Source organism: Scatophagus argus, chromosome 23 (genome assembly GCF_020382885.2).
Source record: "Scatophagus argus isolate fScaArg1 chromosome 23, fScaArg1.pri, whole genome shotgun sequence".
NCBI classification, from domain to species: domain Eukaryota; kingdom Metazoa; phylum Chordata; class Actinopteri; family Scatophagidae; genus Scatophagus; species Scatophagus argus.
This window is the reverse complement of record NC_058515.1, coordinates 15,144,905-15,170,867: the sequence shown is the minus strand read 5'-3', so window position 1 is coordinate 15,170,867 and position 25,963 is coordinate 15,144,905. Positions and strand designations below refer to the sequence as shown.

Genomic DNA, 25,963 nt, shown 5'->3' with positions numbered 1-25,963 from the left:
ATTTTGCCTTCCTGTCGCACGTCATTTGGCCTCCAACAGCAACTGACTGCCAAAGGGAAAGAAGAAGGTGAGTCAGTTTCTTTGAATATAATCTTCTTTGATGTAAAATTGCTCCACAGCCTCAAGTATGTTAATAATAATCCATATCCTGGTCTCTGTGCTTGTAAAGTGTTGCGCTCTGTTTCAGTGTAGACCTTCTTCTCAGTGTGTGAACGCTCAAGTCAACACCAATGCTAGCTAGGTAGTCAACGTTGCTATGGTAACTTTGCATCTTTACAGCCGGAAGTAATGCGCCCAGTTGATCGGCCAGCATCTGTCAGAGTTTCAGAGTATTTGAATAACTTGAGCACATAAAGTAAATACACAGAGGGCCTGAGGTTGTCAGTAACGTCGTGATTAATATCTGTGTGTGTTCAGCTGCTGATTTTGAGACACACGTGTTTACACAGTGTTTCACAGTCACACTGAGCGTGATATGAAGAGAAGACATAATGATGCACATGTGATATTATGGAAATAATTGATTTTTAATTGATTGATTAACGTTTTCACTCTTCATAAAGTGTGACTGTTCTTTTTGTATGCTTGTGTTTAGTTGTGGCTACAGACGCTCTTTCCACCTCCCTACATTCATATTGTGAATTCTTTGACCCTAACAATGGCATTGTGGTCTTGTGACCCCCCAGCTACAGAGACTGTTCATGGCATTTGATATTTGATAAACCATATGTGATAAATCTTTAAAAGGTCCAGCCGAGATACAGCAGACAGGTAAGTTTACCTCACAGACATTAAAATATTTTCTAACACTTGTGCCTCCACGTGGCCTCGTCAGCTTGTTGCTGTAGTCAGAATCAGAATCAGAATCAGAAAAGACTTTATTGCCATGTAAGTGAAGAGGTTTCACATTACTAGGAATTTGCCTTGGTGATTGGTGCATACATAGAACATAACAGTAACATATGATTGAAGAATAAAATAAAATAAAAAATAAAAATAAAATAGAGTAAGGTAACACAAAATAAAATAAGTGAAATAAATATTTTTCTGGAGGTAGTTCAAAGTAAGGTAGTGCAGGGTGGAGTATAGTGCAAGTGGGTGAGGTAGACAGTGCAAATGAACAGCAGGTGGACAGTGAATGAGCAAAATCAATTGCTAAGGTGCAGGGCAGCATGTTAGTCAGCTGGTGTTCAACAGTCCAACAGCACAGGGGAAGAAGCTGTTCTTGTGGCGTGAGGTTTTGGTCCGAATGGACCGTAACCTCCTGCCTGAAGGGAGTTTTACAAAGAGTCCATGTCCAGGGTGAGAAGGGTCAGCTGTGATCCGATCTGCACGCCTCAGAGTCCTGGAGGTGTACAGGTCTTGGAGACATGGAAGGCTGCAGCCGATCACCTTCTCAGCAGAGCGCACAGCACGCTGCAGTCTGTGCTTGTCCCTGGCAGTGGCCCCAGCGTACCACACGGTGATGGAGGAGGTGAGGATGAACTCAATGATGGCCGTGTAGAACTGAACCATCATCTTGGCAGGCACCTTGAGTTTCCTCAGCTGCCGCAGGAAGAACATCCTCTGCTGGGCCCTTTTGATGAGGGAGCTGATGGTCAGCTCCCACTTGAGGTCCCGGGTGATAGTGGTACCCAGGAAGCGGAAGGAGTCCACCGTGGAGATGGGGGTGTCTGTCAGGGTGAGGGGGAGCGATGGAGCTGGCACTTTCCGAAAGTCAATGATCATCTCCACTGTCTTCTGGGCGTTCAGCTCCAGGTGGTTGCTACCGCACCAGGACACCAGACGGTCCACCTCCCTCCTGTAGGCGGACTCATCCCCATCCGAGATGAGGCCGATGAGGGTGGTGTTGTCTGCAAACTTAATCAGCTTGACAGACTGGTGGCCGGAGGTGCAGCAGTTGGTGTAGATGGAGAAGAGCAGAGGGGAAAGTAGTGTCAGCACTTCCATCTCTCTTTTGCCCAAAAGATATAAAAAGACAGATTTTATATATCGGAGAATTTTTGTTATTTTCTAACTGACAAAGTACGTCTTGTGACTAAGGAAATAAGAAAATCCAGGCAGCGGACAGAGTCGGTCGCACACACCACCCACATACTCCTCCAGGTTCATAAGTGATGGTTACTTCTGCATGACTTTTTTATGACCAGCATGCACTGTTTTGTTTCTATTGTCCCTTTAATGTGAGAAACACATTCGAGCACATTGTTAGCTTATGAGAAAAATGATCTTTTGGCTCCAAGATCATATAAGCATTATTTTTATTGTTGTTAAATTGTTTGGTGTAAATTGGGTAGATTTTATACCAGTTAAGTTCACTACCAACGACTCCATGAGCTTTGGGCCTCTTTAATAATAAATTGTGACCTACGGGGTTGAAAGCTTTTGACTATTCAATAAATACTCTAATTGTGATTTTTTTTTATGTGGATAAAACTATAACTCCTGAAATTCATATTGGTGGTCATACAGTAACTTCTTAATAAGTCTTTAACTCATCTGTTGTTTCCAGATGATGAGTTAAAGGGGCAACTTCCTGTCTCTGACGGGATATTTACTGCTCACCATTAATGTTCTTCAACGTGTTACAGGCAAGAGTCTGGAACCTTAGTCCATGAATCTGCAACAGACATGTCACCAATGCAATAACATAGTGTTAGCCTAGCATACATCCCGAGGTTGAATTGATGTCGATGTGGTTTCTGTTAGATTTTTAATAGGAACTTAAGGTCAGTAAACGTAAATGAGTTTAAAAGGTCGTCAAGAATTGCCCAAACTTTTCACAGAAAAATGATGAACTCAATGAAATGAGATAAAATGAATCAGACTCATGGTTCTTCATTTTCCCACATGCACTTTATATGATATTTTGACTTGATACAACAATAGTAACATTAAACAGTTGAAACACCAAAAGTCATCTCACCACAGACTGCAGATCTGGTCATTAGCAAACTCTCACAGAGGCTTCCTGTAAGGGTTTGATTCCTTCATTTATTTCATTAATTTTGTTGGCCAGTTTGACAGTTTGCCAAGTAATCACATCATGTTGGGTTATGAAGAAAAGAAGCCACTTTGTGTTCATACTTCAGATTTTTTTCAACCAGTGATTGACATTTTCTTATTTATTTGGTAAAGTTGTCACGTACTGAGAAGGTCTTGTGTCTCGTCTTGTATTTGAAAACACTCTGGGAGTGACATCAGCATTCAGACTTGTGTTTTGAATGTAGGTACAGTGAAGGCACACAGATTCTCAAATGATCAGTGAATTTGTGCTTTGTTTAACTGAATTGACAGTTTTCTTTTACACCTGCCCGTAGAAAAGCTTCTCTTAACCTTCTCTTAATGTACGAAACTGAACTGAGGTGTTGAACTGATATCACAATTAGACATAAGCTGACCAAATCTGCTGCCACTGAAAAGAACAAAAAGTAAATATAAAGGACAATGAAGTTATACTGTGGTGCCTCATATGCAGGTAACACTCCATGATTAATAATCATTAATAATCTTTAATAGCAACTGATTACAGTCATTAGAAGAAATATTGATATACTGTAGAAGGAGTTAAATGTTAAAAATGACTCCCACGTGTCCCCATAAACATTCCCTTCACCATATAATTTTTGATTACGTTTTCATACTTCAGAAAAACAAAAAGGTTAATATAAGAATGTTCTCTGGCTGCAGAACAATTATGGTAATAATGGCAACAAGCTTCTGTGAGATGTGGACGAACTGAAAAAAGGTGGTGCATTCAGTTTTTCTTGGTCTGCTGAAAACTGATGGATATGAAAATTCATCCCTCAAATGATCTTTACATGCTGTGTCAATAATGTGTAAACCAGACAGGAGGACACATCAACAGATTGTACTTTGAGATGCTCCATCAAAGAGAAGCTCAAGTTAGCTAGCATGACTTCACAGCAGTCAGACCTGATCTGTCGCTTCAGAAGACGTCTTTCTAAAACCAAAGGATTCTTGCAGCCAGACTTGGATCAGGATGAATCAAAAGTCAGATACCCTTGTGTGCGCCAACAGCCTGTCGGTCAGTTGGAGTCACCGTTTGACAGCCTGAGAAGACAAAACTGCGATTGATGTGTCATCACCAAACCTGCAGCCTGATTAACACCATCATGTTTGACACCAGTCAGCAGCAGAGTTGTGTCTTACCTAATCAGTCCAGGCCATAGTGATGAAGGCAGATGCTTCGTCTACATATTCCAAGCTGGCAGATCTGCGTCTCCGATAACCTCCATTACAAGTCTAGATGTTAGAGAGAGAGAGACGGAGTCCAGACTTCAGAAGACCAACTCACATGCATTCATTCTGGACTGATGGTGCACCTGTTGTGTCAGAGTTCCTCAGTTTGATCGTGTACATGTTTAATACTGGAACACACAGCAGAGTAGTGTGTAGTACTCCACTGTCAACGAGACAGAGGACTACTGCACAAGTTCTGCACTAAATTTATCATGTGGCTGCAGCGCCACCTGCAGGTTACACATCAGCAAATGCCTGGGACTAAATGGAATAAATGTGGTTCCAGCTGATTGTTCAAGAGGAATGCAGTTTATGTCAATGGGGTCACAACTGGAAGAACGGTCCAACTGTTGTTCTAACTGCTTGTTATGCAGATTGTTTGGGACATTTCAGCATTTATTTTGAAGTGGACAACAGAGGGGACAGGAAACAAGGAAAGACAGTAAAACAAATGTCCTCAGCAGGAACTCGGGGACGCTGTGACCACAGATTATTGTATGTGTGTGAACCAGCAGGCCAGCAGACGTCCTGTTCTAACTGTCCTCCAGTGACGAGCAGCTGGTTCATGAGTGTGTGGTGTGTTTGGGAGGCCCACCGGGGTACAGGTCTCGTTGTTGTGGGCACACAGGTGGACTTGGCAGTGCAGGTACACCTCACCAGAGCTCCCAGGGAACTGGAACATGTTGAAGGAGAAGGAGGTGGATGTTCCCATTCCGTTTCCCTCCACCTCCACCGTCTGGTCAGCAGGGTTCGCACAGCTGCTCACAAACAGGAAAACTCATCACATCAGAACACACTTTGTTTTCAGGGAACAAAAATCACATCGATTACTGAATCCCTGATTCATCTGGACCAGCAGCGACCGGCTGCCATCTCTGTGTGAATCTCACCCATCTATGATCAGGTCGTGTCTCGGACTCGCACTGGGTGATTCCTGATCAGTTGCCCAGCAGGCGTCGGTCACCACAGAAAATAACCCGCCCTCCAGCCCCTCAGTGTCCAGCTCAGCCCAGACCTTCTGGTTCAACTGGACTTCAGTGCCCGACTCCACAGCTTGTGTGAGGCCAGCGTTGGTGTAGGCCTTCATGGTCAGATTGTAATTCCAAGATCCAGATGTGATCTGCTGGACTACAGAGCTGCAGAGTGCACACACTTCAGCTGCCTTAAACTCACAAACACCCTCACAAGCTTCACAACAAAGTTTACAGCCACTGCTCACCTCTCTCTGACTCTGAAGGACATAGTTTTGATGTCTGGCTGAGCAAAGACGCAGGAGAAGTCGATGTTAACTTGGTTGTTGCGAATGATGACGTCAGAGGAGCTGGTGATGGTGTTCTTGTAGATCAGTTGGCTGTTGTTTGCCTACAGGGACACAGGATTCAGATGTCGTTATGGCACAAGTTCCTCATGACTGTTTACGTGTTGACTGGCTAGAGGAAGCTTCAGGAGATGGCCAACATAACTAGGAATTAAGGAGCTGAAGCTGAACCCGCAGGAAGGTCCCAAACTAGAAAACAGCAGGAGAAGCTCAGCAGATTTGGCTGCTTGTTGAGAGTGAACACATGGAGGACAAAAACCCACCGTGACCACGGCCCCACAGATGTTGCTGCTGTTGAAGCTGAAGGTCACCATGTGGGTCAGCTCGTCTGTCTCACCCCTGCAGGTCTCATCATTGAGATGTAATGCTGTGTAGTCAAAGCCTTTTTCCTCCAGGAGACACCCGACCAGAGTAACTGAAGCAGAGGTCTGGTCGCAGACCATTGGCTCACCTGAACATCCAGCAGCACAAATGAGGGACATGAATACATATAAGAAACATCTAGAACACACCGAGTGCTGAAGGTTCGTTATCAGCAGCTCTCATGAACCTTCTGAGAAAACCGTCCTCCCTCTGAGCATCAGGACTCTGCACAAGTCTGTCGTACCATAAGAGTCTGTCGATCTGTACGGGGAGGCAAAAATGGCCCGACAGAAGCAGGCGGGTTCACCACCGACTGTCTGAGCACAGAACTCGTGGTCACTGCAGATCCTGTCCTGACAGAAGACCTGAGGGGAGGCTGACGGACAGAGAGAGAGAGAGAGAGAGAGAGAGAGAGAGAGACATGTCAGGAATAATGAGGAACAATCAAATGAATTCAGTTCAAGTGTAAACTCTGTTAATGTGTTTGCTTTGGCTGCTTCACTGAAATGAACTGAAGTGAGAGAAGTCTTACAGCAGCCCGTTTCTGTCCTCCAGTCCAGTGTGTCGTTGCTCCGCAGGCTGCAGGCTCTGGCGTAGGCCTCCATGAACTGACAGTAGAGACCGTCCACGTCAGGATAACTGCACAAAGTGTCGGCGCAGGCGGTTATGTAGGGCGTTGGGTCGGTGTGGCTGTGACAGGAACTGAAGATCGTCTCATTCAGGAGACCACAGCTGTTCCACACATGTGAAGAGACAGAGTGACAGATGGAAGGATGAAGCCCAGTGTTGTGTTATGTTCTATAACTGGGAAGCTGTTGAAGCTTCATGTCACACAGATTCCTGTTCACACTGAATGTGATCAGTTGTGTTCCCAAAATGAAAAGATGAGTAATGTGAGCTCAGGTGAGTTTATCTTTCATCCCTCCTCACATCACATGACATTAAACATGTGATGTAACGTGTCATTAACCACAGAGATGACAGCACCCTGCAGAGAGACGTTTCATCTGCTCACCGTTCAGTCATGTCTTCACAGTCGATGGTGCTGTCCACAGTGTCGTTGTGCTCCACATCACAGCTAGAGGGCGACACACAACACAAAGTCAGCACGGTTCTCCTGTTCTGACTTGTTCACATGAACACAAAACACTGAGTGTTATGGGCCCAAGCAAAGATACATTTAGGCTTTGTGTCTCTGCTTCAGTCCACAAGTCAAACAGCTGAGGGAACTTTCTTCTTCTTCACACAAACATACAGAACATTTAAAAGTGAAGCTGTACAACAGATTTTTAAGGGACTTTGTTCCAAAATCAAACTACAGAGTACACTGGAACCCTTTCATCAACAGTATTCAGATGGTTTTGACTGAGGTCTTACTCTCTGGCCTCGATGTAAGGGAACTTCATATGTTCAACATCCCCGGGGTAAGCACACAACCCAGTCCCGTATGGGTCTCTTCCAGCAGGTCCTGGACAGATTCAGGACAGAATGTGAGTCAAACCAGCATCAAAATTGAATCTAGACAGACACAGCAACTCATTAAGTGACCGCGGAGTTTCCATTCAAGAAGCCCTAAATGTTCAGTTACTTGTTTTGCTCCGAGTGTACCTGTGATGCTCATCTGTGCCTTGTGGCCATCAAAGAAGATGTGAGTGACGAACTCATACTCCGTGGACTTGACAGTGATTCCAGTTTCGTTCTTAGAGATCTCCACAATGTCAACCATATGAGCTGAGCTATTAAGGGTCAGCAGTTCGCCATCCACCTGCATCAGGACAAACATATCTGCTTTTCCAGTAACAAACAGAGTTCACTCATTTTAAAGCTGCTGCCCACTGAAACATGACAGCAGCTGTGGGTAACTTACCAGAACTCTCCCATCCTGTTTCAGGACAATAACAGAGTCATCCGTCCACAAAGTCAAACTGTCCAGAAAGTTCACATCTTTACGACGGCGTTCGGGGAAGTTCGCGAAGATTGCTATACCATAGCCTGCCAGTAGAATATATACACACCGATCTGGGACAGAGTTAACTTGCCCATAGAAGTTGATGATGGTGGGGCCCGTCACAGTGCAGATGGGGTCAAGAATGCAGCTGATGGAGACGGAAAGAGACAGAGACAACAAGAGACAACATCGTCAGCAGCTGAATCACCATGAGCTGCTGCTGAGGGCTGCGGCCACCAGGGGGCCCTCAAACAAACTACAGGAGGGAGATCATCTGTTCATGACGCTTTACCAAAGTCAACATTTGGCTCAGTATTACAGGGACGTGTCTTACTGGTGTTACACAACACACCCGTTTAATGCACTACCATTTGATTTCAGTAACCAGAGAGAAGGCACTGATTGTAAAAGTCTGTCTGCGTTCAGCTCTCACTGACTGAATCCCTGTGGTTCACGTCTACGTTCCTGCTGGGACTTTACTGGAGAACCTGCTAAAGAGGGGGTGAAACTTCCCCGATACCCTCACAGCTCTTCTTCTACATATGAAGCAGGCATATTTACTTGCCGTCTCCTGGACAACGCTCCAGGATTCCACATTCAGTGGGTGTGATGACTGCAGTCTGATTACAGATTACTTTGGTGCAGTTTGATGGTTCAGAGCTTATCACGTCACCAGGTCTGTACACAACACCTGTGAAGTGAAGGAAGGTTACAGCAGGTTAACATGTCATCAGTCACCCAACAGCAGCAAAAACAAAACCAGCGACATCAAAATGTGATGATTTCAATTTGAAGGGCCCCAAAGTAGACATGTGGAGCCAGTGGATTTGCCAACCTGATTCTCTGCATCCGCTGATGTCCAAGTATGTGTTTGTTTCTGGTGTGGACCCGGTATTGTTTATGTTTAGTGTCTCGACGGTGACGCCATCGATCTGAACGTCAAAGCTCTAGAAAGCAACAAACGCAACCAGTGTTGGTGTGACGGAGCAGAGAACACTGAATTCATTTGTTTGGATGAGAGCAGACAAATGACAAGTGTCTTAAATGATGCACTCTTGTGTTTTTAAACTGCAGGCTTGAAGCTAAATGTCTCTGTCTTGTGTTTGTCTTCTTGCCAAAAGCAGAAGGGACTCAAACCAGGAGAAGTTACGATGACACATGGATGGTGTGTAGAGATTTGATATGGAAATTATTCAGGTATCCTGCGTGTTTTGTGGACGAAAAAGACAATCCTGCTGAGAAATTGTGCAGTCTGTGTGCTGCCTTCAGTCCATTCGTGTCAGTGTAACTGGGCCAGTTTGCTGAGGGCTGATGGGTACCAGCAGGCTTTGGGCTTTGGTGGCTGTAAGTGTCTGTGCTGATACCACCACAGGGAGTCATCCTCCACACAACAGCATTTTTCTAACTTCATACACATACACCTGATATTCATATATGTGTGTGTTTCTGTGTGTGTGTACTCACATGTGAACCTGATGCTCTTGTGGATATGAGCAGAGCTGCTTCTGTGTTAAATTTACCAAAGTACAAATAAACCTGTGAAGAGTCAGCATGCGGACACCATCAACAATCAAGTTTCTGATGTGGTATCACATTTGTGTTGTTGAGTTTAAATCTGTTCATTTCATGTATGGAGTCATGACATGGAACAATACTCACATCGGCCCCATAGTACCCTCTCACACCCAGCTCGCAAGTTAGACTCTCAGAAATGCTTGACAAACCGCTAGAGTATTTGTCTTTATCTCCCGGGTTTGCTTGTCTGCTGCCGTAGGAATACGATGTTGATGTGGTTGGAGGCCCCACAACACAGTCCCCGCTGGACTGAGGGTCATAATAGCCAGTGAAACAGACTGCAAAATGTTGATCCGTCATGCTGATCTGTTAAGAGATACAACAAGTCAAGCAACAACCTTTAGACAGAAAGTGCTGACTCATGTAACACATGAGGTTTCAGTCAGAGCTCTTCCTCTGCTTCAGGATGCTTCATCAGTGGGTGTTAAGACACAGCGTCACTGCAGTGATGTTTATTCTGACACTAACTCTTGCATTAGTTCAGCATCAGTGAGCCTGAGCTGTGTATCATCATCATCATCATCATCATCAGGTCCCTGAAAACTCTACATTCATCATCTCTGGCAGAGCTGAAGAGTCACAGCTCAGCATCAGTAATGACAGTAAACACAAACAAAGGAAGATATTCTCAAGCATCCTACTTACATAGACGGTACTGTACGACTTTCCAAAGTATGGGAAGGCACATGAGCTGATGTCAAATTCTCTAAGAACATCAGCCTGCTGAGAACCTGGAGAAGATGAAGAACGAGAGACTCTCAGCTGGTTGGACAACAGGAAAGGCTGCACGTTCACAAAGGAATAAAATAGGGTTTGATACCCGGTCAGTCCAGATTTTACATATTCCATCATTAGTTACATGGGGAAATGTCTCCATTGTTAGTGTGCTTCATTCCAGAGATTATTTACTAATTTGTTATGTTCATTCAACTGAAGTCCCTCAACAGTTCTTGTGGGTGGAGTTTCACAATGGCTGACGTGTGTGTGCTTACGTGCCACCGGCCCAATAAGAGCAGACAGGAAGAGCAGGGGGCGGAGCATGTTGACGGAGGCCAACCAGCTGGAGAGCCTAAGCTGTGAGACACACAGTTGGACATTTTGGACACTGTTCCTTGCAAATGGAAAATGAAGCCCAGTCCTTTTACATTGTTCATACACATCTTTAATGTACAAATGAAGATCAGCTTTTGCAACTGGACACCACTTCTGATGTTATCCTCAAGGCTGCAACAAACTCTCTGTTTTGTCATTTAAGCAGTGGCTCACGACAGCCTGTGACATGTTGACATCATGTCACGTCCGTATTTTGTTGTTTTGAGCACCACCAGTGACGTACCATCTAGTTCCATTACATTCAAGAGAAGGCAAATATCTCAACTCAACTCACACCAAACCATCCAGACTGAGAAACACTCAGACAAAAGGATTATTTCCACATTTTATGAGTGATGGAAAATTCTTGTCAGTTATGAGACCAGGCCCTTGCTGTGACTTCAAGGAAAGAAAGAAATTACACTTCCTATTTTAAGTGTAAACCCAAATCCAATAAGTTGTGACGCTGTGCAAAACGTAAAGAGAAACAGAATGCAGTCATTCGCAAAGTGGTTTTACCAAGTGTTCCAGATCCCCTGCAGAAACATCCTTCAAACAAACTCATGTGTTTTGTAACGCGGTGAACCTCGGCCCATCCTGAAGGACTGGGCCTTTTGACGATGTGTCTTTCACAGCCAATCCCGATCCTGTCACCTGTTACCACTGAACCCGTTTACCTGTGGACTCTTCCAAACACGTATTTTATTGAGCAGCACACAGTTTTCTCAGCCTGCTGTTGATCCTGCCTGAACTGCTTTGTTATTTTTTCCTATCAGGATTTCCAAACATGTCCTGGTTCTAGCTTCCAAACTGTGAGAATATGCGACCGTTCTTTCCCGGATGTTGCCGTCAGTTGAAAAAGCTTTGGTTTTGGTCAGTCTTCTACAGCCCTAATACCAACGTTCTTCTCGGTTGGCAGCTTTTGGAGTAACAACTCCTGACTGAACCACTCAGTGATTGGCTGTCAGTGTGGTACAAAACACGCTCAGAGCTTCAGTTGGTGTTTTTTCTTTCTTCAGTGTCCGTTTTAGTCACTTTATTAGAGCTATGTTCCTCTCTTTCCTGTGTTTTGAGTGGTCCTGCTGTGTGTTTGAAGATGTGAGTATCGGTTGAGGCGTGCAGAGAAGAAGACACAGGTGAGGAGTGTGCAGGTTGTCTTACCCTCTGGAGGTGTGTTGGAGGACGAGGATGATGAAGGTCTCTGAGGATTCTGCAGCTGGCGGACAGATTCGTCTGTTGCCTCTCCCTCTGTGCAGGATGCTGCTCCCTCTCTCATTTCCTCTCTTTTTATACTGCTGTTCACACCTGGGGAGGTAGCAGAGGTGAGGGAGGAGGTGGAGCCAACAGTGACGATACCTGTTGTGCGTGACAGCGGTCCCACTGCTACAAAGACCCTGATCAGGCCTGGTACCTTGTATCTGTCTCTAATGGACAAACTTAACGTACATGAATGAATGCATACAAGACGTCTATTGGATCTGTTCACTCAGGGCACATACGCCCACTGAACTGCTAACCACGATAACCCCAGATTCCTTTAAAAGTCATGACTTGTGACTTGTGTTTGCAACATTTATGTAAATCTGTTTGCATAATCAGTATAAAATTATTGATCTTGTAAATTCAGCAGTTATTTATTTCATTGTGGAAAAAAAAGCATTGTGTCCATTTGTCCCAGTGATGTACATGTTTATTCCCATATAGAGCAGGGAAGTGAGATCAGATCACAACATGTGAAGATCCCTCGTAATGTCAGGTGTGAAGCGATGGGCTCCGAGCTGTTCACTTGTGGTTTTAGGTAGAATGTTAATTCCAGATATTAACTGACTATCAGAGTTATTCAGTGGGTTAATTGAAGTTGAGAAAAAGTCAGTGCTCGTAACTCAGTTAACACTCAAACCCAGCTTTTTCACAACCTTAGTATATGTAGCCCACACTGTGGAAGTCAATACATTTTTTTAATCTAAAGTAACATGAAGCTCCTATCTGCTGATAGAGTATTGCTTTGACCTCAGTGACTATGACACGTATCTCCTGAACAATGTCCACAGTGTTCCCAGTCAAACGTGTGAATGCATTATTGCATAAAATAATTATGTTCATTCCCATAAACACCAACGTCATCGGGTGTACCCAGCAAATATTGGCTGTGGAATGTAACTCAACTCGAAGTAGATTAATTATGTGTTGTGTTGATGTTTGAGTTCAGTCAAGGACGTGTCAAAGGTGACAATTTGTGTACATGTGAAGCTTCACCTGAAATGAAAGTTGAAAAAACAGTCTTCTTTTAATCCTTGTGGGATCTTGCAATATGTTCTAGTTTAGGTCAGTAATTTACTGAATTCTGACACAGAATGTATTAATATAAGAATAATTAACTTGAATGCTTAATTGTTTTGAACCCCCGATCAGGTAGCCTGTGAAAATAGTGTGTGGCAGATTAGGCTGCAGATGTTGTATTAGATACATATTTTAGATGAATGGAAATATCAGATCAGACTTGTAATGGCAATACTGTAGGACTGAGATCGGGATCAGGAACAATTACAACGTGTTTGGCACAGATAAGGCCTACTGATAAACACCAAATCTTACCTGCTTAGATATACTTCAGAAAGTATTGTACTCACATACAACCTAAGTATTCAGTCTCTTACATTACCTAATATGGCTCCACCATGACGTACTGTTAACATTTGTTTTTTGCTTCTTATATCTGCTTGCTATTAGCATGACAAGCTGTGATCAGGATGGGACAGGGAGTTGACTGTAGGCATATAATGTAGTTAGAGCTGTTATGCTGTGGGATGAAAGCCAGGAGACATCTGTGGTGGAATGTAACTGCACAATACCTTGAAAGGTTTGTATACCTTTATTCAATAATGAGTTTCACCCTCCAGGTCTGAATGTTCTGACAGGTCTCAATCAGCGAGTTTATATGAGGTGTGTCGTGATTATGCAGTGACTGAGACTTTTCGAGGTCAGGGTGGCTCTGATGAGAGAATAATTCTTTGTCACAAATTTTTTGGGGGGGGCTCACAAACAGAGATCCGTAGCAACAGTAATAATACCAGAAATATTGGAACTATAGATGAAGTATACAGAAGGTACTATGGTGATTATGATAACAATAGTAGTTACAATAGTAACAGCAGTACCTGTAGTCATATTAGTAATAGAAGTAATAGAATTAAATAGATTATGACTAAACAGTAGTAATCACAATAGGTTTCAAGCAGGACTGCAGCAGGCGATCCAACCACAATCCATGGGAACTTCTGAGATGAGACAGCACAAGGACTTTCGGGAAGAAGTTGAGTTAATAACATGCATTAGAGAGAAGCTCAGTGCATCATGGGAGATCCCTGGCAGTCTAAGCCTATAGCAGCAAGGCCAGCCCTAACTATAAGCTTTATCAAAGAGGAAAGTTTTAAGTCTACTCTTAAACATAGAGAGGGTGTCCGCCTCCCGGACTGAAACCGGAAGATGGTTCCATAGTAGAGGAGCTTGATAACTAAAGGCTCTGGTTCCCAGTCTACTTTTGAGGACTCTAGGAACCACAAGCAGCCCTGCATTTTGGCAATTGTGAGTCATCTGCATAACAATGAAAATGTGTGAAGTGTTTCCTGATAATATCACGGATGGGGGGCATATAAAGGGTGAATAATATTGGCCCAAGCACAGAACTTTGGGGAACTCCATGACTAACCTTTGTGAGTGTGGATGATGTATCATTAACATGAACAAATTGAAATCGATCTGATAAATAAGACTGAAACCAGCTTAATGCAGTTCCTTTGATGCCAATTAGGTGTTCCAATCTGTGCAGTAATATAGAGTGGTCAATGGTGTCAAATGCAACACTAAGGTCTAACAGTACAAGGACAGAGATAAATCCCTGGTCTGATGCCAGTAGAACAAGGGTGTCAAACTCATTTTAGTTCAGGGGTCACATGCTGCCTAATTTGATGTCAAGTGGGCTGGACCAGTAAAATCATAGCATCATTACCTATAAATAACAAGAAGTTCATGTTTTTCCCTTTGTTTTAGTGCAAAGAAGTCCAAGTACATTGGGAAAATCTTTACATTTAATGGACATCCTCAGAAGAAAAACATGCAATTTGCTTCAGTTCATCATTTACACATGTGCATTACAACTGTCAATCACAGTGATTGTACAAAAGCATAAAACTTTAAGTCACAGGTATTTGGAACTGAAAAATTTAGTGTTGCATCACACTGCAAATCAATTATTTCTAGTTGGATGTCAACAGGCACATCAGAAGCTTTGACTGTACAAGATACAAGATTTATTTGTCACACACACAATCATACACGGTATAATGTGCAGTGAAATTCTTTATGTCCCTGCTACCAAAAATAGGTAAGTAAAATAGAATGAGTAAAATTAAATATTATAAAATAGAAATCTTATAAAAATAATAAAAATGAAAATGTGAAAATGTACAGTATTTACATCTAGGTGGGAGGGGACTGTGGTGTTGGATGCTGAGCTGGGCTGTCTTTGGGACAGGGACTACAACAGACTTCTTAAAGCAGGTGGGAATCACACACTGTGAGAGGGAGAGGTTGAATATCGTTGTAAACACCGGTGCGAGCTGGTTAGCGCAGGCTTTGAGGACTCGACCGCTAATGCCGTCAGGCCCTGCTGCTTTCCTGGTGTTTACACTTTTAAACATCCTCCTCACCTCCAGCTCCGTCACAGTGAGCGTCACCTCTTCACCGGCTGGGAGCGCAGCTTCTTGCCTGCTGTCTGACTCGAAGCGAGCAAAGAAGTTGTTGAGCTCATCAGCCAGAGAAGAGTCGACTCTCATCGCGGGTGGATGTGTAGCTTTGTAGTCCGTGATGGTGCGTAGTCCCTGCCACAGCGCCCTGGAGTTGCTCCCCTCCATCTGCAGCTCCAGTCTTGTGGCGTAGCGGCGTTTAGCCTCCTTCACCGTCCTACGGACAGCGTAGGTGGCTGCCCTGTACAGCGTCGTGTCTCCGGTGGCGAGTCCTGAGTTGTAGGCGGCGGTGCGGGTCCTCAGCGCGTCGCGGACAGTTTTGTCCACCCACGGCTTCTGGTTGGGAAAAGTTTTTATGGTGGCTGTTGGTGTTATGCTTCCGTGAACTCATTGAGGTCACCGTCCGAGCTGCACCGAAACATGTCCCAGTCCGCTGAATCCAGTGCGCCCTGCAGAGCGGCCTCTGATTGGTCAGTCCACCGTGTTACTTCTCTGACTGCAGGAGATTCCTGCTTCAGCCGAGGTTTATATTTCGGCATGAGAAGGACTGCACTGTGGTCCGAAAGGACAAACGGAGGCAGAGACTTGGCCCTGTAACCATCCTTGAAAGGAGAGTAAAGGCGGTCCAGAGTCCTCTCTCCTCTGGTGGGGCAGTCGATGTGTTGTTTAAAGTGAAACATCTTACCGCTGCTCAAACCTGATCATCATTGATCATGATATGAACGTAGCTTTTGTGAAAGCAGACATGCTCCTAGTACTTGTAACATTCACTTTGTAAATCAGTCTGCTATTCCATATTAGACAGTATTAAGTATTTTGGTTTGTTGCTGCGTGCAGCTGAGTTATTATGGGTTTACTTTGATCATTTCTTAAGCAGTGTTGATGACAATACACTGGGTGTGGGCAGAAAAGTCAGCTTTATTGTCAAATATGCTATACATGCACGACATACAGCACAGATTAAATTTCAGTCCTTTCTGACCCACGGTGCAAACAGGCGCTATAATAAAAATGAACACTCTCAGGTAAAAAAGAAAATATAAATAGGCAGTAGGGAAAAAAGACATAAAATAAACAGTCAAGGATATTAGTGCAAATAGTAAGATAAAATATAAAACAAACGGGCAAGGTCTATTTTAGTTGAGGTGAGGTAGTGTGGTAGAGAGAAAGTGACACAAAAATTAAGCTCTCAACACTTTCACTTTCCTTCAAGATTCCTCAGGAACAAGAAGCTGGTGTCTGGCTTGGCATTAGGTTTGCAGCAGGTCAGAACAGCATAAGGGTGCTGTAGTGCTAAAGGCCCTTGTCGTGAAGGGTTGAATAATTTTGACACTGCAGTAGTCATTAAAAATTGCATTCTGTCTGTGTTTGTCTGATATTTTTACAACTTTGACACAGTTTATCTCAAGGAAATTCAATCAAATGCAACTGGACTTAGTTATTTGTCTTTGAAGACGTTTCACCTCTCATCCAAGAGGCTTCATCAGTTCATGCTCGCTTGACTAGGCTGGGACTAGTCCTTGGCCTTGGACTAGAGGTCCACTCAAATCCCCATCATCAGCAGCAAGTGGCTGGATGCCAGTGTAGTCAGAGTATTTCTTGTACAGCCGCATTGCATGATGGGTGTTTGCTGGCTTTGATTCAACAGTGATACAATCACTTTATGGGCAAGTATTTTAATTGGCACAGTTTCACACAACATAATGTTTAACAACATAGAACCAAGAACACTGTGTTGTTGATGATTACATACTGTCAGGTGTGGAACGTTACACAACCGCAGCAACAGGCTTGACAATGACAGGACAGGCAGTCCTGTCATTGTGATGAGGGAAATTCCTAAATTGCAAATCCTGACAGGATGAGAGAAATTGCAATTAATTAATTTTCTTTGAATGATTTGCATGGAAAACCAGCCATGGACCTTTTCAAAAAAAGGTGATGAGCCCATCACTCACATCTTTCAACATTTTTTGTTTTTGGAACTCAGTGTCCACAACATTGGAAATAATGACTAAAGGGTTATTTCACTCAAATAACAAACCTATTGTATGATTTCTTTCTCATTGTTTCTGTCTACTCAGATCGTTTTGGGTTTTATTGTCCAGCTTGTGAGCTGCTTCAGCCCCAGAATGGAGGTAAACACAATTTGGCATGTGATAGTCAGAGCAAACAGGAACATATTTTTCAGTCAGCTGGTGCAGAGGCCTGAGAAGTGATTTGATGTGTTCAAAGAGTTTTTCTAGGTCACAGCAAGCAAACACTTAGCATCATACTCATCTGTTCTTGGGCATGACGTCCCATTGTCCCTGCTGCAGTTACTTTAATTTGTTTTATTTTTCTTGCATGGCGGCTTCTGTTGTTGTTTGTCTTATTGAGTGAGACCTGCCAGAACACTCACACCCGCAGGGTGTTGGAACATTTCAAAGTATTTCATGTGCAGTTTCACGAAAAGGATCGGGCAGCGAACGACTGCGGAGACCTTAAGAAGTGTGAAGTGCACAATTATTAAGTGGCGTGCCATTTACATCGCATTGATATCCCATGACATCTCGCTGGAGAAAAACATGCAGAGGTGCTTCCATGATTTAGACCTACGCTGTTGTACTTCTTAACTTGACGGTAATCACTGTCACTGATGGCCGCCTGACTCTGGCTTCTGAGGGACGAATGTGGTGAAAAGTCCACTTGTTTCTGGTGCTTTTGGTGTTAAGATGGTGGTTCATGCATTGCCATGGTAACAGAAACAACAAAACAACAAATCAATGCATGCAGCACATCACCCACTGAGCAATCAGTTTGGTATTCATTCGCTCACACATGTGGAGAATAATGCACGGCTCACTTGTCTGTGAGAGCGTCTTGAGCTATTATGACATGTCAGAGTCAAATGCTTACAGTCCCACAGACTGCAGGTATTTCCTTGTGTTTTTAGTTGCTGTGGGTACTTTAATACATGCTGCGGATTATGTGGACAAAATAACCTAAAATTATTTATTTAGTCCATGATCAGTAACCACAGCCGACATTATAGATATGACAGGTTGCCTCCACTGTCAGACTGCATGGAACAGGCTGGTGTTAGTCATTTTATTGCAGTTTTCAATAACCTACCAGTATCACCCTACAACACAAACTGAAGTACTAAAGCATTTCCTGCTTTGAATTAGATGAACAACCACAGCGCGCACACCCATGGGAGGATTTGCATCAGATGTAATGACACCCACATCAGTGCGTGACAGTAAACGGGGTTTTCACATACGTAAGAGACATCTGAAGAGAATAATTCCTTGAAAGAAGTGCTCTTACCACAGAGGGTGCTCTGACTTGGTGTTCCTGGTTAAATTCATTAGCAGTACGCTGAGAGCAATGAACACAGTCTCTGCCCAGTGGTTTAGTGTACACGAGTACCGCACAGACGCTTTCCTGCATAGACATTTCCCTCCGCTTCTGCCAGAACCTTGGACAATGCATAGGTGCTTAACAAACTAAACTGACAAAAATAAGTGTTTTGACTGTACATGAAGCAGAGCTTTCTCAATTGCTCTGATCAGATCAGCAGGGGGAGGCATGTAGAATATCTCACTGTCATCATCATTTCTCTTCTCTTTGCCAAATTCTGAAACTGTTTACAACCACAAAAAGCAGACAGACCAACCATTTCAGTCGTTTTCATGTGCTCATTAACGTCACTACAGCAATAATTTCATCAACATTTTTAGACAGCTCTGATGGAGATCAGGATTTATCAAGAGGACACCTGCTAGTGTGTGACCTTATGGATGTGCAGAAGGACACAGAAGATTAACATTAACATCAGATCTGACGCAATCCTGTCTGGGTGTCAGGAGATGTAAAAAATCATTAAAGTGAAGCTGCTGTGCCTCGTGTAAATGACACAGTGTCTGTAATGGGGAGATGCACTATTCTTTCTGTTGCTGTGGTCTTACTGCAGGTAAATTATTTAATGTGTTCCTTAAAAGATGTATTACTTCACCCACCCGCATCGCAACGTGCTGGTTGACTGAGATCCGTACATTTTTGGTGTACATCCCCTGATAGTGGTGTTAGCCCGATTCTTTAATTGGAAGCCCAAGAACAAACCAGAGAGATGTTCAGTTCACAGAAGTACAGTTTATTTAGGTCACAGGTAAAGTATGGCAGCACTGGGCTCAAAGTGACGGAGCTCTCGCAGGATCTCAGTCACAAGGAGCCCAGATATCCGGTTGTAGTTTACATAAGTCTTCTTGGGGTGGGTCTGCCCCGTACTACAGAGATTGGACTTATTCGCAACCTGGCCTGGTATCTCTGACGTGAACAGGCCAACCACTGTTCACGTGCACTTCCTGAAATGTGATATCGAACGTGTGGGTGTTGTTGCTGAGGTGTGTATCTACTGTAACAGACCTAGAAAGATTAGAGAGGAGCTTGTGGGTACCTCCAAGGACACACAGTACTTTACATGAGTTCAGTAGAAAAATACAAATCTACAGCGTACACAGTAAAGGCCAATTATAAAAGTGGTAAGGCTGTCCAGAGTACTGTAGTTGGTCGTTAAGAAATTCAACCAAGTGCAGAAGACTCTTTGTGAAGAGAGTGTCCCCATGTATCCTCTTCAATGTCTCTCACTTTAAAAGCACACCTGTTGCCAAGCGCTGATTTAATATCTTCACACTTGAGGCTAATCTCTTAATAAAATTCTACAAACCTCTTTCACAGGTGTGTGTGCTCCATTGGTGTGGTTGTTTCCATCTTTCCATGGTGCCAAAGTGAGCTGCAAGTACATTGACCTGAATAGGAACATTTTGTGAAAAAACTTAAGCTTCCTGTCCTCTGCAGTGACACCATATAGCCAAAAGTTATCCAGGATATGTTGAACTTGCTGTGCAATGCAGGATTCTGCTTTTGTCAAAAACAGTCCAGTGGTTGTAGGTCATTTTTCCATCTGCAGTGTTGAACCAAAAATACTTCTACTCATTGCTGGTGAATGATTTTTTTTCTTCACTCTCTTCTTCACTCATTCTTCACTTATTGTTTTGCATCAAGGATCAGAAACAACACTGTTTCATGCCTCTAGTGCATACAGACGGATGACAGTTAGGTTTTCCCAATCACTGATCATTATCCAAACTGCATGGCTTTTATACTCCTCCATTTTTATTGGTTAACATAGTTTAGTTTGATGTCAATTAATCATGTACAGACCGAGGTAATAGTGAAATTTTAAGTTTTTAATTTTCTAAAAATGTAATAATTTTTTTTTTCCTCAAGTTTGACTTACAAATCCATCACGACTGTATCCCTCTCTTTGTCTGCTAACAGGATAGTGATGGTCGTTAAGACTATCCTCAAAGTGCCACTCATGCAGATAAAAACTCTGGCTGTTTTTCTGGTGGACTTACATTCCACAGTAGACCATGTGACCTAATTGGCTGTTTTGTTTAGTTGTTGGCCCATCCAACTGTTTACCAGGAACACTGAGGACATTTATTTTTGAGCCACGTCATAATTGATTTGATCACAAAGAGGTCCTGCAAACAAAGCCAGAAAAAATGCATCCTCGGTGCATTTTTTGTTGCTTTCAGTCTTGTACTTCAAGTTGTCCGCTCACATGTCGGATCACTCAGGACAGATATTAATATCAGGTCGAAACAGGGCCTTCGCATGCTGTCACACCCAAGCTGTTTGGTTCAGCTAAAACAAACTCAAGTCAATTAGCCTGATTAGTGTGGCTGCTGTGAAAGCGGTCAGTCAAACTCTGGTGCAGACCAAACTACTGGATGGAGACTGCTTGGAAACATGGGTCTCTGGTGTGAAACCAAGGACTTTTGAAAACAGATTTTAGCCTGACTTTAGAAGCTAAACTACGAATAGATCCACAAGCTCATCATGAAATCTCTTCAGGAAGTCATCTTAATATTGGGGCATGGAAAGCGAGAAAAGAAAGATTGCAGTAAATTTCAATTGGGTTGATTAGTTTTTCTGGACAAAATAACAGAATCATTTGACAGATGCTCTAAATTCATATAAATCCTGCATAAAGCAGGGGGACTCACTCCTCATGTCCCATCCCCGGTACAGCACTAACTCGTCCTCTCCCCCGGAGCTCTTGTGCTAAATCTCTTCTCAGCACTTCTGCGCAACTCTTCCTTCTTTTTGAAAAACAACAGTAAATTCAACATTTTTTTATATTATTATATATATATATATATATATATATATATATATATATATATATATATATATATATATATATATATACGAGAGGTACTAGATCTGCCCAGATCTGTCCTGGAACACAGGAAGGCCAAAATCAAATGAATCCCTGCAGAACCCTCTCCATGGCCCTGCACGGATCCTGCTGCTCCTGCTCTGCACTGTTCTCTCTATCCTCCCTGTCTTTCCTTCATCCCCCCCTCATGTCTCTCCTCTCCCCCCTCTCCCTCCCAGACGGTCACAGCAGAAGGTTGTCTACACTGAGTCTGGTTCTGCTGGAGGTTTCTGCCTGTTGAAAGGAAGTTTTTCGTCTCCACTGTGGCCAAATGTTGACTCAGTGTGGGGTTTTGCCCTGGGACCTGTTTTCTCTCTGATTCTCTTTGTTCTGAATGTGCTGTTTACACACCTGTAAAGTGTCTTGAGATAACTCTGTGATGAATTGGCACTTTAAATAAAACTGAATTGAATTAAATTGAACGAAGTGGCTTAAAAACCAGGGAAAATGAGATGACATCAGACATGCATTAAACAACTTAATGAATTGTGAATACATATCAATATTTCTTCTGTCTTTGTCTTCTTTGCTGTTGTCCATCATTACTGATTTACTTCTCAGCTTTGCTAAAAAGTGCAAAAGAAAAATTAAAGGGAGGATCACATCAGGTATTGTCATTGTTGACATACCTGACAACCTTTCTGGGTGTGAACAGCAATATAAAAAAAGAGGAAATGAGAGAGGGAGCAGCATTAAAATTAGTGAACTCTGTTTGTTACTGGAAAAGCAGATATGTTTGTCCTGATGCAGGTGGATGGTGAACTGCTGACCCTTAATAGCTCAGCTCATATGGTTGGCTATTTGGAGATCTCTAAGAACGAAACTGGAATCACTGTCAAGTCCACGGAGCATGAGTTCGTCACTCACCTCTTCTTTGATGGCCACAAGGCACAGATGAGCATCACAGGTACACTCGGAACAAAACAAGTAACTGAACATTTAGGGCTTTGCGAATGGAAACTCCGCGGTCACTTAATGAGTTGCTGTGTCTGTCTAGATTCAATTTTGATGCTGGTTTGACTCACATTGTGTCCTGAATCTGTCCAGGACCTGCTGGACCACATACATCCATGTATGGGTTGTGTGCTTACCCCGGGGATGTTGAACATATGAAGTTCCCTTACATCGAGGCCAGAGAGTAAGACCTCAGTCAAAACCATCTGAATACTGTTGATGAAAGGGTTCCAGTGTACTCTGTAGTTTGATTTTGGAACAAAGTCCCTTAAAAAATCTGTTGCACAGCTTCACTTTTAAATGTTCTGTATGTTTGTGTGAAGAAGAAGAAAGTTCCCTCAGCTGTTTGACTTGTGGACTGAAGCAGAGACACAAAGCCTAAATGTATCTTTGCTTGGGCCCATAACACTCAGTGTTTTGTGTTCATGTGAACAAGTCAGAACAGGAGAACCGTGCTGACTTTGTGTTGTGTGTCGCCCTCTAGCTGTGATGTGGAGCACAACGACACTGTGGACAGCACCATCGACTGTGAAGACATGACTGAACGGTGAGCAGATGAAACGTCTCTCTGCAGGGTGCTGTCATCTCTGTGGTTAATGACACGTTACATCACATGTTTAATGTCATGTGATGTGAGGAGGGATGAAAGATAAACTCACCTGAGCTCACATTACTCATCTTTTCATTTTGGGAACACAACTGATCACATTCAGTGTGAACAGGAATCTGTGTGACATGAAGCTTCAACAGCTTCCCAGTTATAGAACATAACACAACACTGGGCTTCATCCTTCCATCTGTCACTCTGTCTCTTCACATGTGTGGAACAGCTGTGGTCTCCTGAATGAGACGATCTTCAGTTCCTGTCACAGCCACACCGACCCAACGCCCTACATAACCGCCTGCGCCGACACTTTGTGCAGTTATCCTGACGTGGACGGTCTCTACTGTCAGTTCATGGAGGCCTACGCCAGAGCCTGCAGCCTGCGGAGCAACGACACACTGGACTGGAGGACAGAAACGGGCTGCTGTAAGACTTCTCTCACTTCACTTCAGTTCAGTGAAGCAGCCAAAGCAAACACATTAACAGAGTTTACACTTGAACTGAATTCATTTGATTGTTCCTCATTATTCCTGACATGTCTCTCTCTCTCTCTCTCTCTCTCTCTCTCTCTCTCTCTCTGTCCCTCAGCCTCCCCTCAGGTCTTCTGTCAGGACAGGATCTGCAGTGACCACGAGTTCTGTGCTCAGACAGTCGGTGGTGAACCCGCCTGCTTCTGTCGGGCCATTTTTGCCTCCCCGTACAGATCGACAGACTCTTATGGTACGACAGACTTGTGCAGAGTCCTGATGCTCAGAGGGAGGACGGTTTTCTCAGAAGGTTCATGAGAGCTGCTGATAACGAACCTTCAGCACTCGCTGTGTTCTAGATGTTTCTTATATGTATTCATGTCCCTCATTTGTGCTGCTGGATGTTCAGGTGAGCCAATGGTCTGCGACCAGACCTCTGCTTCAGTTACTCTGGTCGGGTGTCTCCTGGAGGAAAAAGGCTTTGACTACACAGCATTACATCTCAATGATGAGACCTGCAGGGGTGTGACAGACGAGCTGACCCACATGGTGACCTTCAGCTTCAACAGCAGCAACACCTGTGGGGCCGTGGTCACGGTGGGTTTTTGTCCTCCATGTGTTCACTCTCAACAAGCAGCCAAATCTGCTGAGCTTCTCCTGCTGTTTTCTAGTTTGGGACCTTCCTGCGGGTTTGGCTTCACCTCCTTAATTCCTAGTTATGTTGGCCATCTCCTGAAGCTTCCTCTAGCCAGTCAACACGTAAACAGTCATGAGGAACTTGTGCCATAACGACATCTGAATCCTGTGTTCCTGTAGGCAAACAACAGCCAACTGATCTACAAGAACACCATCACCAGCTCCTCTGACGTCATCATTCGCAACAACCAAGTTAACATCGACTTCTCCTGCGTCTTTGCTCAGCCAGACATCAACACTATGTCCTTCAGAGTCAGAGAGAGGTGAGCAGTGGCTGTAAACTTTGTGTTGTGAAGCTGGTTGCCAGGATGTTTGTGAGTTTAAGGCAGCTGAAGTGTGTGCACTCTGCAGCTCTGTAGTCCAGCAGATCACATCTGGATCTTGGAATTACAATCTGACCATGAAGGCCTACACCAACGCTGGCCTCACACAAGCTGTGGAGTCGGGCACTGAAGTCCAGTTGAACCAGAAGGTCTGGGTGGAGCTGGACACTGAGGGGCTGGAGGGCGGGTTATTTTCTGTGGTGACCGACGCCTGCTGGGCAACTGATCAGGAATCACCCAGTGCGAGTCCGAGATACGACCTGATCATAGATGGGTGAGATTCACACAGAGATGGCAGCCGGTCGCTGCTGGTCCAGATGAATCAGGGATTCAGTAATCGATGTGATTTTTGTTCCCTGAAAACAAAGTGTGTTCTGATGTGATGAGTTTTCCTGTTTGTGAGCAGCTGTGCGAACCCTGCTGACCAGACGGTGGAGGTGGAGGGAAACGGAATGGGAACATCCACCTCCTTCTCCTTCAACATGTTCCAGTTCCCTGGGAGCTCTGGTGAGGTGTACCTGCACTGCCAAGTCCACCTGTGTGCCCACAACAACGAGACCTGTACCCCGGTGGGCCTCCCAAACACACCACACACTCATGAACCAGCTGCTCGTCACTGGAGGACAGTTAGAACAGGACGTCTGCTGGCCTGCTGGTTCACACACATACAATAATCTGTGGTCACAGCGTCCCCGAGTTCCTGCTGAGGACATTTGTTTTACTGTCTTTCCTTGTTTCCTGTCCCCTCTGTTGTCCACTTCAAAATAAATGCTGAAATGTCCCAAACAATCTGCATAACAAGCAGTTAGAACAACAGTTGGACCGTTCTTCCAGTTGTGACCCCATTGACATAAACTGCATTCCTCTTGAACAATCAGCTGGAACCACATTTATTCCATTTAGTCCCAGGCATTTGCTGATGTGTAACCTGCAGGTGGCGCTGCAGCCACATGATAAATTTAGTGCAGAACTTGTGCAGTAGTCCTCTGTCTCGTTGACAGTAGAGCACTACACACTACTCTGCTGTGTGTTCCAGTATTAAACATGTACACGATCAAACTGAGGAACTCTGACACAACAGGTGCACCATCAGTCCAGAATGAATGCATGTGAGTTGGTCTTCTGAAGTCTGGACTCCGTCTCTCTCTCTCTAACATCTAGACTTGTAATGGAGGTTATCGGAGACGCAGATCTGCCAGCTTGGAATATGTAGACGAAGCATCTGCCTTCATCACTATGGCCTGGACTGATTAGGTAAGACACAACTCTGCTGCTGACTGGTGTCAAACATGATGGTGTTAATCAGGCTGCAGGTTTGGAGACGACACATCAATCGCAGTT

General features: G+C 44.0%; 2 protein-coding genes across 7 annotated transcripts; one reads left to right on the top strand and one right to left on the bottom strand.

The window, feature by feature from the left end:
- Positions 1 to 2,309: 2,309 nt before the first annotated feature.
- Positions 2,310 to 12,038, bottom strand: LOC124054280 (alpha-tectorin-like). 5 transcript variants are annotated; one of them, XM_046380074.1, is made up of 17 exons: positions 10,113 to 10,602; positions 9,552 to 9,773; positions 9,357 to 9,428; positions 8,728 to 8,839; positions 8,454 to 8,583; positions 7,812 to 8,040; positions 7,553 to 7,709; positions 7,322 to 7,412; positions 6,960 to 7,022; positions 6,477 to 6,676; positions 6,189 to 6,320; positions 5,845 to 6,032; positions 5,483 to 5,625; positions 5,154 to 5,399; positions 4,859 to 5,021; positions 4,174 to 4,266; positions 2,310 to 4,088 (listed from the first exon to the last, which is right to left on the bottom strand). In XM_046380074.1, the coding sequence occupies exons 1-16, from the start codon at positions 10,317 to 10,319 to the stop codon at positions 4,174 to 4,176; spliced, it is 2,448 nt and encodes an 815-aa protein (XP_046236030.1). In that variant the 5' UTR covers positions 10,320 to 10,602; the 3' UTR covers positions 2,310 to 4,088. The 5 variants fall into 5 exon arrangements, with proteins under 5 accessions (XP_046236030.1, XP_046236029.1, XP_046236031.1 ...); XM_046380073.1 differs by having other exon boundaries at positions 2,311 to 4,074; XM_046380075.1 differs by lacking the exons at positions 2,310 to 4,088; positions 4,174 to 4,266 and adding an exon at positions 11,721 to 12,038 and having other exon boundaries at positions 4,322 to 5,021; positions 10,113 to 10,198; positions 10,460 to 10,541.
- Positions 12,039 to 21,886: 9,848 nt separating this feature from the next.
- Positions 21,887 to 25,909, top strand: LOC124054300 (alpha-tectorin-like). Of its 2 annotated transcripts, XM_046380134.1 has the most exons (10): positions 21,887 to 22,485; positions 22,626 to 22,716; positions 23,017 to 23,079; positions 23,363 to 23,562; positions 23,725 to 23,856; positions 24,013 to 24,200; positions 24,420 to 24,562; positions 24,651 to 24,896; positions 25,029 to 25,191; positions 25,784 to 25,909. In XM_046380134.1, the coding sequence occupies exons 1-10, from the start codon at positions 22,311 to 22,313 to the stop codon at positions 25,874 to 25,876; spliced, it is 1,494 nt and encodes a 497-aa protein (XP_046236090.1). In that variant the 5' UTR covers positions 21,887 to 22,310; the 3' UTR covers positions 25,877 to 25,909. The 2 variants fall into 2 exon arrangements, with proteins under 2 accessions (XP_046236090.1, XP_046236089.1); XM_046380133.1 differs by lacking the exon at positions 25,784 to 25,909 and having other exon boundaries at positions 25,029 to 25,730.
- Positions 25,910 to 25,963: the final 54 nt, after the last annotated feature.

Coding starts and splice junctions, on each gene's coding strand:
- LOC124054280 (XM_046380072.1), bottom strand. CDS start 10,319: ATGATGGAATATGTAAAATCTGGACTGACCGGGTATCAAACCCTATTT. Junction 8,041..8,453: donor CGTTGTCCAGGAGACGGCAA/GTAAATATGCCT, acceptor CGTCTCCATCAG/CTGCATTCTTGACCCCATCT. Junction 7,413..7,552: donor GGCACAGATGAGCATCACAG/GTACACTCGGAG, acceptor GAATCTGTCCAG/GACCTGCTGGAAGAGACCCA.
- LOC124054300 (XM_046380133.1), top strand. CDS start 22,311: ATGTTTGTCCTGATGCAGGTGGATGGTGAACTGCTGACCCTTAATAGC. Junction 23,857..24,012: donor CAGATCGACAGACTCTTATG/GTACGACAGACT, acceptor CTGGATGTTCAG/GTGAGCCAATGGTCTGCGAC. Junction 24,563..24,650: donor TCCTTCAGAGTCAGAGAGAG/GTGAGCAGTGGC, acceptor TGCACTCTGCAG/CTCTGTAGTCCAGCAGATCA.